We start from the raw sequence: 17208 nt of genomic DNA, 5'->3' as shown, positions 1-17208 counted from the left end.
TCACAACCCCCCCCTCACCCCTGTGCGCCATCCACCCCACTAGACCACCAGGCAACTTTGACAGCGGTGAACTATAGGGTTAATAGCCGGACGTGGCGATCGCTGCATGCCGGGTTATTAGCGGGGGCCGCCGAGTATGGAGGGGGCTCGAGTCAGGAGCCCAATCCTGACACCTTGAGCACCGGTCTGAGGCGTCCCATGCAAGTCTGCATCCGCTCCTGCACCTCACACTGGCATTATTTTTAAAAAAAAGGGGGGGGGGGGGGGCGGATGTCGGTCCCACCCTGCTTGCCCGATACAGGGCTAAATCTATGAAAAATTCACCTGCCCGGCTCCCGGAACTACATGTCCCGGGTGTCGGGCGATAGGATTTCCACATCCCTAAGGGTGCCTCCAGATGTTTCAAAACTACAACTCCCAGCATGCCCAGACAGCCTTTGGTGCCATTAATACAGGTAACGAGTGGAGGACAGAGGAGACTCTTAAAGAAGAAGTTACAGGTCTGTGAGAGATAGAAATCTTACTAGTTTGTAGGTGACCAAATACTTATTTTCCACCATAATTCAAGATTTTCCTAGCTATAGTGACGGAAAATATAGATTTTATAACGACAGGAGGCTCATAATATGCTGTTCCAAATTCTTTACTACTCAAATAGCAGCTGAAATAACAGTAAACAGGTACAGAGAAAAAACTTTAGAGAATACAACCAAACATGCTGTACAGGTGTATGTTCCCGATGACCAATCAGGTGAGGTGACAGGTGATATAAGTCCGTGAGTCCTAGTATCTTCTCCTTTCTTTGATGAGAGTAAGTAATAAGTCAATAAAACGAGAAATAACCAAAAGAAAAACAATGAATATTCAGCCTTTTCCTGTGTAGAAGGTAACAAATTCCATTTCCAGAAGAAGGGTGTTCCTAGAAGACAACGAAGACGTGTAGAAGTATCTTCTCATAAGGAAAATGGGAGGCTTGGAGATTCTTCTTGTCAGTTTTAGTAAGCTATGATGAAAAACAAGATAACATTAGGGTTGGGTTATGGGGGGAATATTATTCGCCTCCTGTCGTTATAAAATCTATATTTTCCGACACTATAGCTAGGAAAATCTTGAATTTTATTGCCGACTAGGAGGCTCATAATATGCTAGTTTAAAGCCATTTCATGTGTCTATTATAAAGAAAAACGAATTAAAATATATAACAAAATAGATTTGATATTAAAAGACAGACATGGAAACATGAGGTTCAGGGTGGAAATAAAAAGTTCTAAAGGTAGTCTCAGAGGACCAATCTGCAGCTTTCAAGATATCTGAACCACCTGATATAGCAGTTTTAGTAGATATAGCACTTCGGACTGAATGGGCATCAAAAAGGGAGGTATCGATACCTGCAAGTGCCATCGTGGTTCTAACCCATCTTGCCAGAGTGGAAGAGGAAACAGGAAGGTGGGGTTTGCAGTATGAGATGAGAAGTTGAGGAGAAGAAGATTGAAGAGAAGAAGTTCTGCGTTCGTAGGATTGAAGGCAAGAAACCACACATAAATCAGGCCGATTAGGAAAATAAGGATAAAAAACTGATTGAAGAGAGGTTTTTGTTCATCTACATAAGTGAACTCCTTGAGGAGAAAAAGATCTTCTGGAAATGTCTAAAGCGTGAACATCAGAGATGCGTTTGATAGATATTAGACATAAAAGCATAGTTAGTTTAAATGAGACATTTTAAAGAGTCGTTATCCGGCCAGGATGAGAGTAGGGAAATATTGAGAGATAAGTCCCATGTAGATTGATATTTGGGACGAGGAGGTCTCTTAAAACGAATGCCTTTAAGCAATTTACAGATGAGTGGATGTTTACCAATGGGAATGTCCAGCAATAAAGAATGATGTGCAGAAATGGCTGAGCGATATAGATTGATCGTGCGATAGGCCTTGCCTGAGTCGAATAGTTCCGATAGGAAATTTACAACGTGGGTAACAGGTGCTTGAACGGGATCCAGGTGTCTTCTAAAACACCAATTATCCCAAACTTTTCAAGCTGATCTGTAAGATTTTCTGGTACCTGGAGCCCAGACTTCAGCCAGAATGTCCTTAGATGATTGTGAAAGTCCAATGTCATTTGAGGATTGCCCGAAATGAACCAAGCCACAAGGGACATGGAGTTTGATAGGATCAGAGGATGAGGATTGGAATTGGGGTCTAGAAGAATGTGAGGAAAAGGGAGCAGTCTGGGAAAATCTATGGTCAGGCTCGAGTTGAGGGAACCAGGGCTGAGCTGGCCACCAAGGAGTGATCAGGACTAGAGTAGCTTGGAGAGACATCGTTTGAAGGAGAACTCTGGGGATCATTGCGAAAGGAGGAAAAGCGTAGAGAGTGCCGGGAGGCCATGTTTGAAGGAACGCATCTTGAGCTATGGCTTCCGGATCTGGACACCAGCTGTAAAACATCGGTACTTGGTGATTGAGGCGGGATGTGAAAAGGTCCAAAGATATTGGACCCCAAAGATTGTTGACAGACCGGAAAATTGAACGGTCTAGCATCCAGTCGCTGGAATCCGTGAGATATAGGGAGTTCCAATCTGCTATAGAATTGTCGAGACCTGGAAGATATTCTGACTTTAAAATTATGTTCCTGGCTAAGCAGAAATTCCATAACTGAGTGGCTATATCTGAAAGGATTCTGGAACCAGTGCCACCTAAGCGATTGATATATTGAACCGCTGTTATGTTGTCCATGCGGATCAATATGCAACAGTGCGACCTGAATTTCGAAAAGCTCTTTCGGGCGAAAAAACCTGCCAATAGTTCTAGGCAATTGATATGCAGATTGGATTCTGACTCGGACCAATTGCCTCCTGTTGAGGCCGAGCCGCATCGATCTCCCCAGTCTTGAAGGCTGGCGTCGCACTCTATAATCAAATCCGGTCTGCAATTGAATATTGCTTTCCCGTTCCAGAGTTGGATGTGCTTGAGCCACCATTGTAACTCCTCTTCTGCTTCTAATGATAGAGTGACCTCGTCTGAGTAAGGGAGGCCTTTCTGAAGATAATGTTTTTTCAATCTCTGTAGAGCTCTGTAATGCAGAGGTGCAGGAAAAATTGCTTGAATAGAAGCTGACAAGAGTCCGACTATCCTCGCAATTGTTCTGAGCGAGACAGATCGTCTGCGAAGAACAGAAAGGATCTCTTTCTTGATGGTAAATAGTTTCTTGGGGGGAAGGCTGAGTGTAGATGAAACTATATCATAAAGCCAAGGAATTCTATCTTCCCGGAAGGTAGAAGAATGGATTTCTTCATATTGATAGAGAAGCCCAGGTTGGAAAGGAGAGAAATTGTCCAATTTAGGTGGCGGGTAAGAATAGTGGGGGATTGAGCCATGATGAGAATGTCATCTAGATATATTATAAGACGCACCCCACGACTTCTTAATAAGGCAACCACCGGTTTCATCAGCTTGGTAAAGCACCAAGGAGCTGATGATCGGCCGAATGGAAGGCAAGTGAATTGCCATTTGATCTCCTCCCAAAAGAATTGGAGGAAAATTTGATGAGAAGGGTGGATAGGGACGGTCAAATAAGCGTCCTTTAGGTCTACTTTCACTAACCAATCTTGAGCTAAAAAAAGGTCTCTTAGAAGATGGATACCTTCCATCTTGAAGTGTTAGTAAGAGACAAATTCGTTCAAATGACGAAGGTTGATGACTGTACGATGACCTCCATCTTTTTTCTTCACTAGGAAGATGTTGCTTATGAAGCCTAGGGAGTTTGGACTGGATTTTTTGATGGCTCTTTTTTGAATCAAATCTTTGATCTCTTTTGAAATGAACTGATAATCTTGAGCAGGGAAATGAATTTGATGAGGAAAGGAAAGTTGAATTGGGGGAGATAGGAAATCTATCAGATATCCCGAAACTGTCTGCAGAATCCAAGCATCTGACGTGATGGAAGCCCAAGTGGGGAAAAAAATGTTGGAGTTGGCCTCCCAGAGGAGGAAGGGAAGAAATTTCTGGAGGGAGACTTACCTGATGTCGGCCTGGATCTGGGGAATCCATGTTGTCCTCGGGCACGCCACGGACGTCCTCTTGAAGGGAAGAAAGGGATCGGATTTGATTGGAAGGAGGTATTTGGGTAAGTATATTGTTGAGGTTGATAGGAGCCTCTGTTGGACTGTCTATTGGCGAAGGGGCGGCCGGGAAAACGGCCCCTATTTTTCCCGGCCTTGCCAAAAACTCTTTGAGAGAACACTTTCTTCAAAGAATTCTGGGCCTTGTCCAGAGATGTGAAAATGCCAACATATTTGCCTGTCTCTTTGATGGCATTGTCTCCGAAAAGAAGTCCCTCATTAGAAGGTTCGGTCTCAGAATTAGCTAGATATGCCAGCTGATGATCTAATCTCATTAATATAGTTTTCTTTCTTTCAGAACATAAAGCCGAATTGGCATTACCAAAAAGGCAGATGGATCTTTGGATCCAGCCTCTCATAACCTCTGTATCTAAGGTAGTGCCTGAGGCTGAGGCCATGCTCAACAATATCCATCATTTGTGTCAGAGGACCATTTGCATCCAATAGTTTATCCTGACAGATGCGGAGAGATCTATCAAGACCTTTCTTTGGGTGTTTACCCGTTTTCAACATGTATTTGACTAATACAGGATCAACGTCTGTTGTGATTGCAGCTTTACCAGGTAGAGAGGGTCTGGGGCATTCTGCCCTAAGTTTATTCCTGGCAGCTCTGTCTAAAGGCTTTTTTTATCCAGGTAGATACATATTTGGCCACTATAGGTTGAGGAACCCATTCGCCGGACCTAGGATGGGATATTAGATCTGGATCGAATAAAGGGTTTCCTTTGTTGTCATAAATAATGGAATATGATTTAGAGGGTTCATTAGATCCATGAGGGTCAGAAACCTCATCTTCAATATCAGAATTCTGAGAGTGATCCTCATAAACGTCATTATCATCCTCATTGTCAGAAGAACTAGAAGAATGAGTATTAAATGAGTCCGGTTTTGCTCTGGACTGAGCTTTTCGTGCCCTTTTTATTTTATTCACCTCCAGGGCTGAGGGTCTGTGGTCAGATACAACATCACCTATCACTTTTCCACTGGGATTAGCAGTGGGATTATTAATCTCTTGATCAGTTCTTTCATTTACTGTCAAGGAAAGTTTAGGATCTGCAGAGCAGAAACGTCTTTTATGGGTTTATTTGCTCGTTTTTTTATGACCTCTAGCCATTTTGGCTACTGAATCGTCCGCTGACCAGAAAATGTCAGAGGGGGTATTAGGGAGATTGGTAGTTGGAGTAGGATTATTCATGGTCAAAGTTTTAACAATAGTGTCTTGGAAGTCTCCCATAGCGGATTTTAGGGCATTTTGGATTGACTGGTCCACTCATTTCTGGATGTGTGAGGGGTCATTATTTATCTGTTCATTGGATGGGGTAGAAGACATATTGAACAAATAATGGCCAGTTCAATAAAAGTAATTTTTTTTGAGCCAGCAGAAGGAATGTATCTATAAGGCGAGTACCGTATTTTTCGCCGTATAAGACGCACTTTTTCTTTCCCAAAACTGGGGGGGGAAAGTCGGTGCGTCTTATACAGCGAATACACCCCTATTGCGGCGGTCCCTGTGCCCATCAACGGCCGGGACGCGCGGCTAATACAGGACATCACCGATCGCGGTGATGCCCTGTATTAACCCTTCAGACGCGGCGATCAAAGCTGACCGCCGCGTCTGAAGGGAAAGTGACAATAACCCGGCTGTTCAGTCGGGCTGTTCGGGACCGCCGCGATTTCACCGCGGCGGTCCCGAACAGCCCCACTGAATAGCCGGGTTAGTGCTTACAGGACACCGGGAGGGACCTTACCTGCCTCCTCGGTGTCTTCTCCGTTCAGGGATCCCCTGTATGGCCGGCGCTCTCCTTCCTCGTCATCACGTCGTCGCGTAGGTGCGTCGGCGTGTGTAACAATGTGATGGCGGCGACTGAGAGCGAGGATACCCGGCGGGCAGCAGAGACGTTCCGGAGCGACGGGGACACGGCGACAGCGATGGAGCGACATCCAGGGCAGCAGTGACAGGTCCGGAGCGGCGGGGACACGTGAGTATTACCTCCTATGCAGTGGTCTTCAATCTGCGGACCTCCAAATGTTGCAAAACTACAACTCCCAGCATGCCCGGTGCGTCCTATAGGACGAAAAATACGGTGTGTGTGTGTGTGTATATAAATATATCTCAAAACTGAATAGTTTTGAATAGGCTGAGGAAAAATACTTAGAGTGTATCTAAAGTCCGTCCCTCACACTCAGGTCCTGAGGAGAAGTGAGGAGAGCGCGAACTGTGAGAGGAATCCAGTCAGATACAAGATCTCGCGAGAGGCGAGAGTACGCGCGTACTGCTGAGAGTACGCGGAGAGAAGCAATGGCGCCGACGGGGAGTAATAGAAAGGCCACAGTGCGTGTCAGCGGGAGTTACCGAAAGTAAATATATCCCTGAGGAAGCGGAGGTGACAACGAGGTAACGGAGCACCGTAAAAGGAAAAAAGAGAAAGGGAAATAAGTATATTATATGAGAAGGGGAGGGGAAATACTGAGGAATAACAGTACGTAAAAACTGGGAAAGGAAATTCTATGAAGACAAAATGTATAAAGGGCAATATAAAATAGGAGTGATAAGGGGGCTAAATATAATACATTTATTAGTAGAAATGTCTGTGAGGAGAAATACACAGCTGCATAGGGTACTTATCCTTCTGACGAGCAGCAAAGAAAGGAGAAGATACTAGGACTCACGGACTTATATCATCAGTCACCTCACCTGATTGGTCATCCGGAACATACACCTGTACAGCATGTTTGGTTGTATTCTCTAAAGTTTTTTCTCTGTACCTGTTTACTGTTTTTTCAGCTGCTATTTGAGTAGTCAGAATTTGGAACAGCATATTATGAGTCCTCCTGGTCGGCAATAAAATTTGCAAATACATTCTTTAAAAATCAGACAATGTGATTTTTATGGATTTTATGTCTCTCATAGTTGAGGTATATCTATGATGAAAATTACAGGCCTCTCTCATCGTTTTAAGGCTAGGTTCAGACTACGGAATCTCCGGGCAGAAAATTTCCACCCGGAGATTCCCAGTTCCCCCTGCGCCGACTGAATTAGTCGGCGCTAGGACCGCGCGGACACTGCAGTCTCCTATAGACTGCTATGTGTTCCGCTAGGATTTCCGCCTGAAGAAAGAGCAACCCCTTTCTTCAGGCGGAAACTTTCTAGCGGATTTTTCATCCGGATTTTCCGCTTCACAAATTCCGAAGTGTGAATTTGTGAACGGAAAACCATTCACTACACTATGCATTATAGTAAGCGGGATTTCTGCCGGAAATTTCAAAGCGAAAATTCCGGCGGAAATTCCGTTGTCTGAACCTAGCCTAAGTGGGAGAACTTTCACAATTGGTGGCTGACTAAATACTTTTTTTGCCCCACTATATGTAGTTGCTGCTTTGTCTATAATTCTTCTTTTAGCTGCACATTTTTTTTTCACCCTTCAGGACACATCGGGATTTGGAAGGCTCACTGTATACACAGGTTTTGCAGTCTCTGCAGAAAGTTTTGGGAGACCCTGTCCGCCCTCTCTGCTCCCATTATGGTGCTGTGGTTGGTCTCCATGCCTTAGGCTGGAAGGTAAGTTATTCAGACGTGGATTATGTTATCAGGGTAAACATATATTTTGGCAAGAAAACAATATGTAAAGAAATAAATTGGTCAAAGCTTTAACTCTTAATTTCTGTCATTTAGGCAGTGGAGCAGGTGCTGTATCCTTTGCTCCCAACTTACTGGTCTGGACTGCAGACAGTGCTAGATGATCACTCCATGTCCAATGCACAAGTCAAGGCAGATGGTCATAAGGTCTATGGAGCCATCTTGGTAAGTAGATGACTGGATTGCAATCTGTTTTTCCAACCAGGGTGCCTCCAGCTGTTGCAAAACTACAACTTCCAGCATGCAGGGCCCTAGTCGATCATGGGAGAAAGGACATAATTATCCTTGGAATTAGAGATGAGCAAACTTACAGTAAATTTGATTCGTCACAAACTTCTCGGCTCAGCAGTTGATGTCTTTTCCTGCATAAATTAGTTCAGCTTTCCGGTGCTTATTTTTTTAAATATAGACAGAAAAAAGTTAAAATCTTTCCATTGTCATTTTTCCCTGTGTTGGTTTTGATTAAAAAAAAAAATACTGACCAAAATACTGGCCCTGATTTACTAAGAGTGGAGTGTAGGTTTCTTTGTGAGTTTTAATTCCCTACAATAAATTTTCCACGGTATTTACTAAGGTTTCCCTACATTTTGCACTTTTCCCTACACTTTGCTATTTTTTTTTTACATTTTTTACACATGCTCTGATCTTTTGGAGTTTTCCTCAGCTCAAATCCACCACATTTTCTGTGGAAACCTTAGTAAATATGTTGGGTTTTTGTGAAAATGTGAGGAACACGCCTCTTTTCAGTGACCAAACCCCTTTTCATCATGGCCACACCCCTTTTTTGGATTTTCTTAGGGAAATGGAGAGTTGGGTGCGTTCACACTGAGTACTCGAGTAATTCCTCATGAATTCTCCGCTCCAAATTAATGCCCATCTCCTCTGCCCATTGACTTTAATGTTATTTCTACTGTCCTGTTCACACTGCGGAAATTCTGCTAGCAGAATTCCGACGCTGAATTCCTTTCCGCTTGAAGAAAGAGCATGTTCATTCTTCAAGCGGAATCCGCTAGCAGAAATCAATAAAAGTCAATGGTAAAAAAAATAAAAAATTCTGCCCGACATTGTTTTTGCGCGGAATTGGCTAAAAAAAAAAACTTCATCTGTCTCCCCCATTTCCGCGCGAAAAGAAAATTATTTTTTCCGCACGTAAATTTTTCAGCGTGAATTCCTCTTGATTTGCTCAGTCTGACCACACCCCAAGTCTTTTATTTATTTTTATTTTTTTTCTGAATCTGGTGCACAACCCGACAAAATGTTGGTTTTGCAGTAGTAAATGAGGGCCACTGTGTGTGAACAGCGGGCAAGTCTTGCCTTTTTGCACAGCACTGAAATAAGTTACACATACGAGTATAATGGTAACAGAACTACCGTATTTATCGGCATATAACGTGAATATCGGCATATCCCACTGCCCAATTCCCTCCCCGTCCCCGGTTTTATAGTTACATGTGCCCTGGGGACTGCGGTCCTTCATGCTTCGGCGGTCTCCTGATCTGTCAATGTGCGCTGCGTAATGACAAGTGACATCCTCAACACGACGTCACTTGTCAGTCAGTGCGCGGCGCACAGTGACAGATCAGGAGACCGCCGAAGCATGAAGGACCGCAGTCCCCAGGGCACATGTAACTATAAAACCGGGGACGGGGAGGGAATTGGGCCATGGCGGCGGCGGCGGGATATTTAACTATAAAACCGGGGACAGGGAGGGGAATACAGCAGCGGCACTCTGGCCCCACAGAAGCCACTGCACGTCAATGATTAAAAGTGCTTGCCTTAAATCATTGAACTGCAGAAGCCACCAGAAACAGTTTATCGAGGTTCACCTGCACACACACGCACCCTCATTTTTCCAAGGGTATTTTGGTAAGAAAAACTTTTTTACCAAAATTTCCTTGGAAAAATGAGGGTGCGTGTTATACCCCAATAAATACAGTAATTAAACTCTCTTGTTCCCTTAGGTTGCTGTGGAACGTCTCCTGAAAATGAAAGCCAAATATTGTGATAAAGACGCCGGTCCCTCACCCCATGATTCTTATTCCACGCTCCCTCCTGCTCCCACTGTGTCGTTGCTGGAGATGTACAATGAGCTCTATTGCTTTTTTGGAGACAGCTTAGCGGTTCGTTTTGGGACGGGAGGAACGCAATCACAACCGGGAACAACTAACAGATGTCAACAGGAGCCAAAAAAGGAAAGTCCTGTGGACGGGGCAAGGAAAATGCCACAGCTGACAGCCCACGGAGAGGAAGAAGTGCCCAACTCTGGCAGACAACCCCAGCGACCTCCTCAGATTTCTCTGGCATCCTCCTCACGTCCTCGTGGATCTGCGCGGCCGAGGGGGCAGGGGGTAAGAGAAGCTTTCCAAAAGAGCCGACTCACACCGCGAGGATCTCCCCGCTTTACCTTCCTTATTGGAGGTAGACAAGCGGGTCGTGGCGGTAATGGACGGAAGTTTCAAAGCGTGTTCCAGCTCCACACTGGTCCGACAGCCACGGCTAGTCGCTATGCCCAAAAACTGCCAATGATTGGAAGAATGACAAAGCCGGGACGCAGAGGTGCCCAGGCCGAACTATCCCTCTACTTACCATTATGATGGACTTGACACAAGTAACATGGACCTTTGTGTTCAACACTGAACTAAAATACTAGATACAAGAACCGCGTGAGCCCGGTGCACAAGTATGCCTCTGTATGTGGCTTAAAGGGGTACTCTGGAGAGAAAAATGTTAAAAGTTAAAGGCGTACTCAACTGCCCCAGCGTTAGAAATGTTTGTTTCAACTACTGTGTGCGGGCTCTGACATCACGGTCACGCCCCCTCAATGCAAGTCTATGGGAGGGGGCGTGGCAACTGCCACGCCCCCTCCCATAGACTTGCATTGAGGGGGGTGTGACCGTGATGTCAGAGCCCGCACCCAGTGTTCGAAACAAAACGTTTCAAATGCTTGGGCAGTGGAGTACCCCCTTTAAACAGATTTGGAAATTTCTTCTGATTTAAAAAATCTTCATCCTTAAAATACGTATCAGCTGCTGTATGCTCTACAGGAAGGTGTGAAGTTCTTTCCAATCTGACCACAGTGCTCTCTGCTGACATCTGTCAGTGTCAGGAACTGTCTAGAGCAGGATAGGTTTGTTATGTGGATTTGGACAGTTCCTGACACAGACAGGTGTCAGCAGAGAGCACTGTGGTCAGACTGAAAAGAATTACACAACTTTCTCTGGAGCATACAGCAGCTGATAAGTACTGGAAGGATGAAGATTTTTAAATAGAAGTAATTTACTAATTTGTAAAACTTTCTGACACCAATTAGTTTGAAAACATTTTTTTCCCCCCCTCCGCAGTACTACTTTAACAATTGTTGAGCTCACTACAATTATAATCTGTGTGATCTGTACCTACTGGCTTCAAGTGCTACTCAACATGATGGATAACAGATCATTGGGTAGTTTGTGTATTGGAATAAATGCGAAAAATACATGATCTGAAATGTTTTTTTTTTTTTTGAGACTTCTGATATTGATAGGTATCAATATCAGATCAACTCCTTTACCCCACCGATCAGCTGATTGACCAAGGCTATGTTCACACGATGGAATTCCGCAGCAGCAGCAGACTCCCATTGATTTCAATGGGATTCTGCTGCATTGTTCAATAATAAAAAAAAATATATATATAAATATATAAAATTTTGTATCTCTGTAATATTTCTGACCCCCAGAATAAAGCTGTGGTGTGTTTTTTTTTTTTAACTGTACAGTGAACAGCATAAACTTACAAAAATATATATATAAAATATACAAAAGAATAAATGAAATTTTTTCCATTTGGTCACCCAAAAAGCGGCCTTAAGACCTGCAAAAAATAAATAAAAATCCTATGGTTCTGTTGATGGAAAAATTTAAATGTTAAAAGGCACTCGGTAGGTGACATTGGAGAAAATAAAGTAATTGTTTGGGCATTAAAGAGGTACTCTGCTGCTCAGCGTTTGGAACAAACTTTTCTGGACGCTGGATCCGGCAGCTCGTGACATAGCCCCGCCCTCAATGCAAGTCTATGGGTGGGGGCGTGACAGCGGAACGTTTTGTTTCGACCGCTGGGTGCTGGCCGTGGTGACTTCACACCCGTGCCCCTCAATGCAAGTCTATGGGAGGGGGCGTGACAGTTGCCACGCCCCCTCCCATAGACTTGCATTGAGGAGGCGGTGCTATGACGTCACGAGCTCCCAGCGCCGGCTCCAGCTTTCGGAACAGTTTGTTCCAAATGCTGAGCAGTGGAGCACCCCTTTAAGGCCCAAAAGGCGCCATAGGAAGGGGCTAAAAAAAAAAGTTTCTCTATGTATGGATTATTTTTTTTTCTTAAACTATGCTTTGGTTATCACAATAGTCCCAGCTCCGCATCACTGTACACATATCTAGAATAAATCTTTTATTTCTACATATATACATAGGTTTTCTGGAAGTAACGTCATAGAGTACGGTATGCTCCCACGGTAAGGTCAAACAGCTTGCCATTGGAAACCCGTCCTTGCTTGTCCAACAAATAGTAGAGCGGTCGACCTTTAACCTTCAAGGGAACCATGGCTGGAACCTGTGCACGGTGAGCCATGCAAGATATGTGCCTCAGCGGGACGGTGAAGGATGAACCGAGGCCGAACACTCCTGCTGTGGCAATGGTCACTCTGTCCGCTCCTGCGTGCAGCGTCACAGCACTGACAGACCGGCGGGAGAACAGCAAACCTGCCGCCATTACCAGGGAACCTAGCAAGAGAGAAAAGAATAGTTAAAGGGGTGTGTGTATATATATATATATATATATATATATATATATATATATATATATATATATATATATATATATATTCCAATGAAAAGTGCATACTGAGTGAGTGGCCCAGTGTGTGGCTTCAAGCCAGTAATAAATATAATGCGGGTGCTCAGCCAGCTCGAACCTCGACCACAGGTCCTGTAAAATCCAATATCCAGAAGGAAGGAAAAAAGTGTCACTCCAGCAGTTTAGAAAAGTGAAGAAGGACTTTATTCACCCATCCTTAAAGGCCATCTGTGGCCGAAAACAACTGCGGATAGGGGATAAGTGTTTGATCGCGGAGAGTCCAAATGCTGGGACCCCCCCCCCTCAATCTCACAAACGGGGCCTCGGCTCTGCCATGCAGAAGGAGTGCGTGATGTTGCGGCCGACACACCTCCTCCATGTAGTTCTATGGGGGAGGCAGCACTTGTGCCTCCCCACCTCTCCCATAGAACTGTATGGGGAGGGGGCATAACCGTCAGCCTCTCTAGGTCGACGCTACATGCATTAGCGTTCTCACTGATCTCTCAGGAGATCGGGGGTCCCAGCAGTCAGACCCCCCTGCGATCAAACACTTATCCCCTATCCTGTGGATAGGGGATAAGTGTAATAATGCTGCAGTTGTCCTTTGAGGTGCAACGTTTCAACCCTTCTCAAGACCCCATTGAGTGAGTTGAAACGATGCACCTTAAATATATATTTCTTTATTTTTATATGCATGGCTTCTGTGGCCCCTGTTGTCTTCTCTGGCTGCTTGATATTCTTTGCCATCCTTCTCTTCCTTTGCCTACCTCTCCAAGCCATTATTGCAGCTCTGCTTTCCCAACCCACTCTCTGCAAGCAGCCCCTACCCTCCTGCTCTGAACAGCAGAGAGATTCAGTGTCTGATTGGCTGAGGCTGCACACACCTCCCAGGTCTCAGCAGTAAAGAGAGCATGACTCATCAGTACAGGACAGAAACCACATGGTCAGTGTCTCTTAGTAGGGTGGGGGCTGCTTTTATAGAGTGATTTGGACAGTGACAGCGGGGATGGCTGGATGATGTCATTCCCTCACTTCATGCATGTAAGTGACAACCAAAGAGGGGAAAACTGCTCTATTTAGCTAATGAATTATATTAGGACAATTAAATAGGTCGATGAGGGGAAAAGGATGGGCTATGGGTTTAGTTCCCTGGAGTACACCTTTAATTCCCTAGTGCAGTGTTTTCCGGCCAGCGTGCCTCCAGCTGTTGCAAAACTACAACTCCCAGCATGCCCAGGCATGCTTGGAATTGTAGTTTAGCAACAGCTGGAGGCACACTGGTCGGGAAACACTACCCCAATGTGTAGATCACTTTTAGGAGGAGGTTTGTTACAGTGTGTCACCCCAGTAGAAACAAACCTCCTCCTCATGTAATCTCTTTACAACAGAGGTGACACACTGTAACAAACCCCCTCCTCATGTAATCTAACTGCTGGGGTGACCCACTGTAACAAACCTCTTCATGTAATCTCTTTACTTCTGTGGTGACACATTGTAACAAACCTCATCCTCATGTAATCTCCTTACTACTGGGGTGACACACTGTAACAAACCTCCTCTTCATGTAATCTCTTTACTTCTGTGGTGACACATTGTAACAAACCTCATCCTCATGTAATCTCCTTACTACTGGGGTGACACACTGTAACAAACCTCCTCTTCATGTAATCTCTTTACTTCTGTGGTGACACATTGTAACAAACCTCATCCTCATGTAATCTCCTTACTACTGGGGTGACACACTGTAACAAACCTCCTCTTCATGTAATCTCTTTACTTCTGTGGTGACACATTGTAACAAACCTCATCCTCATGTAATCTCCTTACTACTGGGGTGACACACTGTAACAAACCTCCTCTTCATGTAATCTCTTTACTTCTGTGGTGACACATTGTAACAAACCTCATCCTCATGTAATCTCCTTACTACTGGGGTGACACACTGTAACAAACCTCCTCATGTAATAACCTTACTACTGGGGTGACACACTGTAACAAACCTCCTCTTCATGTAATCTCTTTACTTCTGTGGTGACACACTGTAACAAACCTCCTCCTCATGTAATCTCTTTACTTCTGTGGTGACACATTGTAACAAACCTCCTCTTCATGTAATCTCTTTACTTCTGTGGTGACACATTGTAACAAACCTCCTCTTCATGTAATCTCTTTACTTCTGTGGTGACACATTGTAACAAACCTCCTCTTCATGTAATCTCTTTACTTCTGTGGTGACACATTGTAACAAACCTCCTCCCATGTAATCTCCTTACTACTGGGGTGACACACTGTAACAAACCTCCTCCTCATGTAATCTCCTTACTACTGGGGTGACACACTGTAACAAACCTCCTCCTCATGTAATCTCCTTACTACTGGGGTGACACACTGTAACAAACCTCCCCCTCATGTAATCTCCTTACTACTGGGGTTACACACTGTAACAAACCTCCTCCTCATGTAATCTCCTTACTACTGGGGTGACACACTGTAACAAACCCACTCCTCATGTAATCTCCTTACTACTGGGGTTACACACTGTAACAAACCTCCTCCTCATGTAATCTCCTTACTACTGGGGTGATACACTGTAACAAACCCACTCGGCATCCTGTTTATGTCTGACAGAAGCCATAACGCACACTGCGAACCTCCAGCTGTTGCAAAACTACAACTCCCAGCATGCCCGGACAGCCGTTGGCTGTCCGGGCATGCTGGGAGTTGTAGTTTTGCCACAGCTGGAGGTCCATGTAATGCGGCCCTGTGCTTTACGTCTTCTCCCTGGAGGTCACAGCACACCACGTACCGACTGACAGGCAGCTGAGCGTGAACGTCGCCCGCCACAAGGGGGAGCCCATGTTCCTTCCCTTGACTTCCTTCTCTTCCCCGGAGCCGCTCTGTCTTATGTCCCGCAGAGATGTGTAACCGAAGTGAGCCATGTATGCCCAGAAACCGGCCTGGCCCACACAGAAGAGGCCGAGCAGGCGGAAGAAGCGCGGCCTGTTGTGCTCGAAGAGAACCACGTCCCGGGACACCGGATCTGCCTGGAAATAACGAGCGAGTCTACTAACAGTCTGGGGTCTCCATAGCGACCAGGCCCGGGCGTCTCCTAGCAACCGCAGAAAACCCATGCTGGTTCCAATATCCCGCCCCACTGTAGAACACCGGCCCGGAGGCGCAGGATAATGACGTCTACATGTGTAGGCGGAGCCTTATGTGGGCATGCGCAGAAGTGACATTGAGGCCGGGACTAGGAATGACGTTCTTCTAAATAGAAGAAATGCGTTAGATGTATATATGGGTATATTACTGTCTACATAGAGTATACAGTCACAGGGACCACAATAATAGTGTCCAACAGAGAAGTGACCCCCAATAACAGTGCCCAAAAGAGAAGTGACCCCCAATAATAGTGCCCAACAGAGAAGTGACCCCAATAATAGTGCCCAACAGAGAAGTGACCCCAATAATAGTGCCCAGAGAAGTGACCCCCCTCAATAACAGTGCCCAAAAGAGAAGTGACCCCAATAATAGTGCCCAGAGAAGTGACCCCCCTCAATAATAGTGCCCAAAAGAGAAGTGACCCCCAATAATCGTACCCAACAGAGAAGTGACCCCCAATAATAGTGCCCAACATAGAAGTGACCCCCAATAATCGTACCCAACAGAGAAGTGACCCCCAATAATAGTGCCCAACTGAGAAGTGACCCCCAATAATCATACCCAACAGAGAAGTGATCCCCAATAATAGTGCCTAACAGAGAAGTGACCCCAATAACAGTACCCAACAGAGAAGTGACCCCAATAACAGTGCCCAACAGAGAAGTGATCCCAATAACAGTGCCCAACAGAGAAGTGTTCCCAATAACAGTGCCCAACAGAGAAGTGACCCCAATAACAGTACCCAACAGAGAAGTGACCCCAATAACAGTACCCAACAGAGAAGTGACCCCAATAACAGTGCCCAACAGAGAAGTGACCCCAATAACAGTGCCCAACAGAGAAGTGATCCCAATAACAGTGCCCAACAGAGAAGTGGTCCCAATAACAGTGCCCAACAGAGAAGTGACCCCAATAACAGTGGCCAAAAGAGAAGTGACCCCAATAACAGTGCCCAACAGAGAAGTGACCCCAATAACAGTGCCCAACAGAGAAGTGACCCCAATAACAGTGCCCAACAGAGAAGTGATCCCAATAACAGTGCCCAACAGAGAAGTGGTCCCAATAACAGTGCCCAACAGAGAAGTGACCCCAATAACAGTGGCCAAAAGAGAAGTGACCCCAATAACAGTGCCCAACAGAGAAGTGACCCCAATATTAGTGATTAACAGAAAAGATACCTCAATAACAGTGTCCTAACTAAAAGTGACCCTAATAACAGAGCCCAACAGAGAAGTGACCCCAATAACAGTGCCCAACAGAGAAGTGACCCCAATATTAGTGATTAACAGAAAAGATACCCCAATAACAGTGCCCTAACTAAAAGTGACCCTAATAACAGAGCCCAACAGAGAAGTGATCCCAATAACAGTGCCCAACAGAGAAGTGGCCCCCAATAACAGTTTCCAACAGAAGTGACCCCAATAACCCCATTAACAGTGCCCAACAGAGAAGTGACCTGTTGC

At 45.2% G+C, this 17208-nt stretch overlaps 3 protein-coding genes across 6 annotated transcripts in view; 2 read left to right on the top strand and 1 right to left on the bottom strand.

Moving 5' to 3' along the window:
* The window catches only part of TAF6L (TATA-box binding protein associated factor 6 like), a 42193-nt gene extending 31636 nt beyond the window's left edge, over nt 1–10557 (top strand). For both annotated transcript variants that reach the window (XM_056527556.1, XM_056527557.1), the window contains exons 9-11: nt 7543–7675; nt 7790–7918; nt 9715–10557. In XM_056527556.1, coding sequence (XP_056383531.1) covers nt 7543–7675; nt 7790–7918; nt 9715–10347 — 895 coding nt within the window. In that variant the 3' untranslated portion in view covers nt 10348–10557. The remainder of the gene's footprint in view (nt 1–7542; nt 7676–7789; nt 7919–9714) is intronic.
* Nucleotides 623–17208, bottom strand: part of TMEM223 (transmembrane protein 223) — an 18799-nt gene continuing 2213 nt past the window's right edge. Inside the window, exons 2-4 of one of the 2 annotated variants that reach the window (XM_056527563.1) lie at nt 15390–15850; nt 12197–12510; nt 623–1003 (exon numbers count right to left, since the gene is read on the bottom strand). In XM_056527563.1, coding sequence (XP_056383538.1) covers nt 12218–12510; nt 15390–15714 — 618 coding nt within the window. In that variant the 5' untranslated portion in view covers nt 15715–15850 and the 3' untranslated portion in view covers nt 623–1003; nt 12197–12217. Of the gene's footprint in view, nt 1004–12088; nt 12511–15389; nt 15851–17208 lie in introns of those variants that run through there. The other variant, XM_056527562.1, reaches the window with a different exon arrangement.
* The window catches only part of WDR74 (WD repeat domain 74), a 21798-nt gene continuing 20335 nt past the window's right edge, over nt 15746–17208 (top strand). Inside the window, exon 1 of one of the 2 annotated variants that reach the window (XM_056527559.1) lies at nt 15746–15874. The gene's annotated coding sequence lies outside the window, so the exon portion shown is untranslated. Of the gene's footprint in view, nt 15885–17208 lie in introns of both variants that reach the window. The other variant, XM_056527560.1, reaches the window with a different exon arrangement.

This window comes from Hyla sarda, chromosome 6 (assembly GCF_029499605.1).
Source record: "Hyla sarda isolate aHylSar1 chromosome 6, aHylSar1.hap1, whole genome shotgun sequence".
NCBI lineage: Eukaryota > Metazoa > Chordata > Amphibia > Anura > Hylidae > Hyla > Hyla sarda.
The sequence above is the reverse complement of the archived record's forward strand: the minus strand, read 5'-3'. Positions and strand labels throughout refer to the sequence as shown.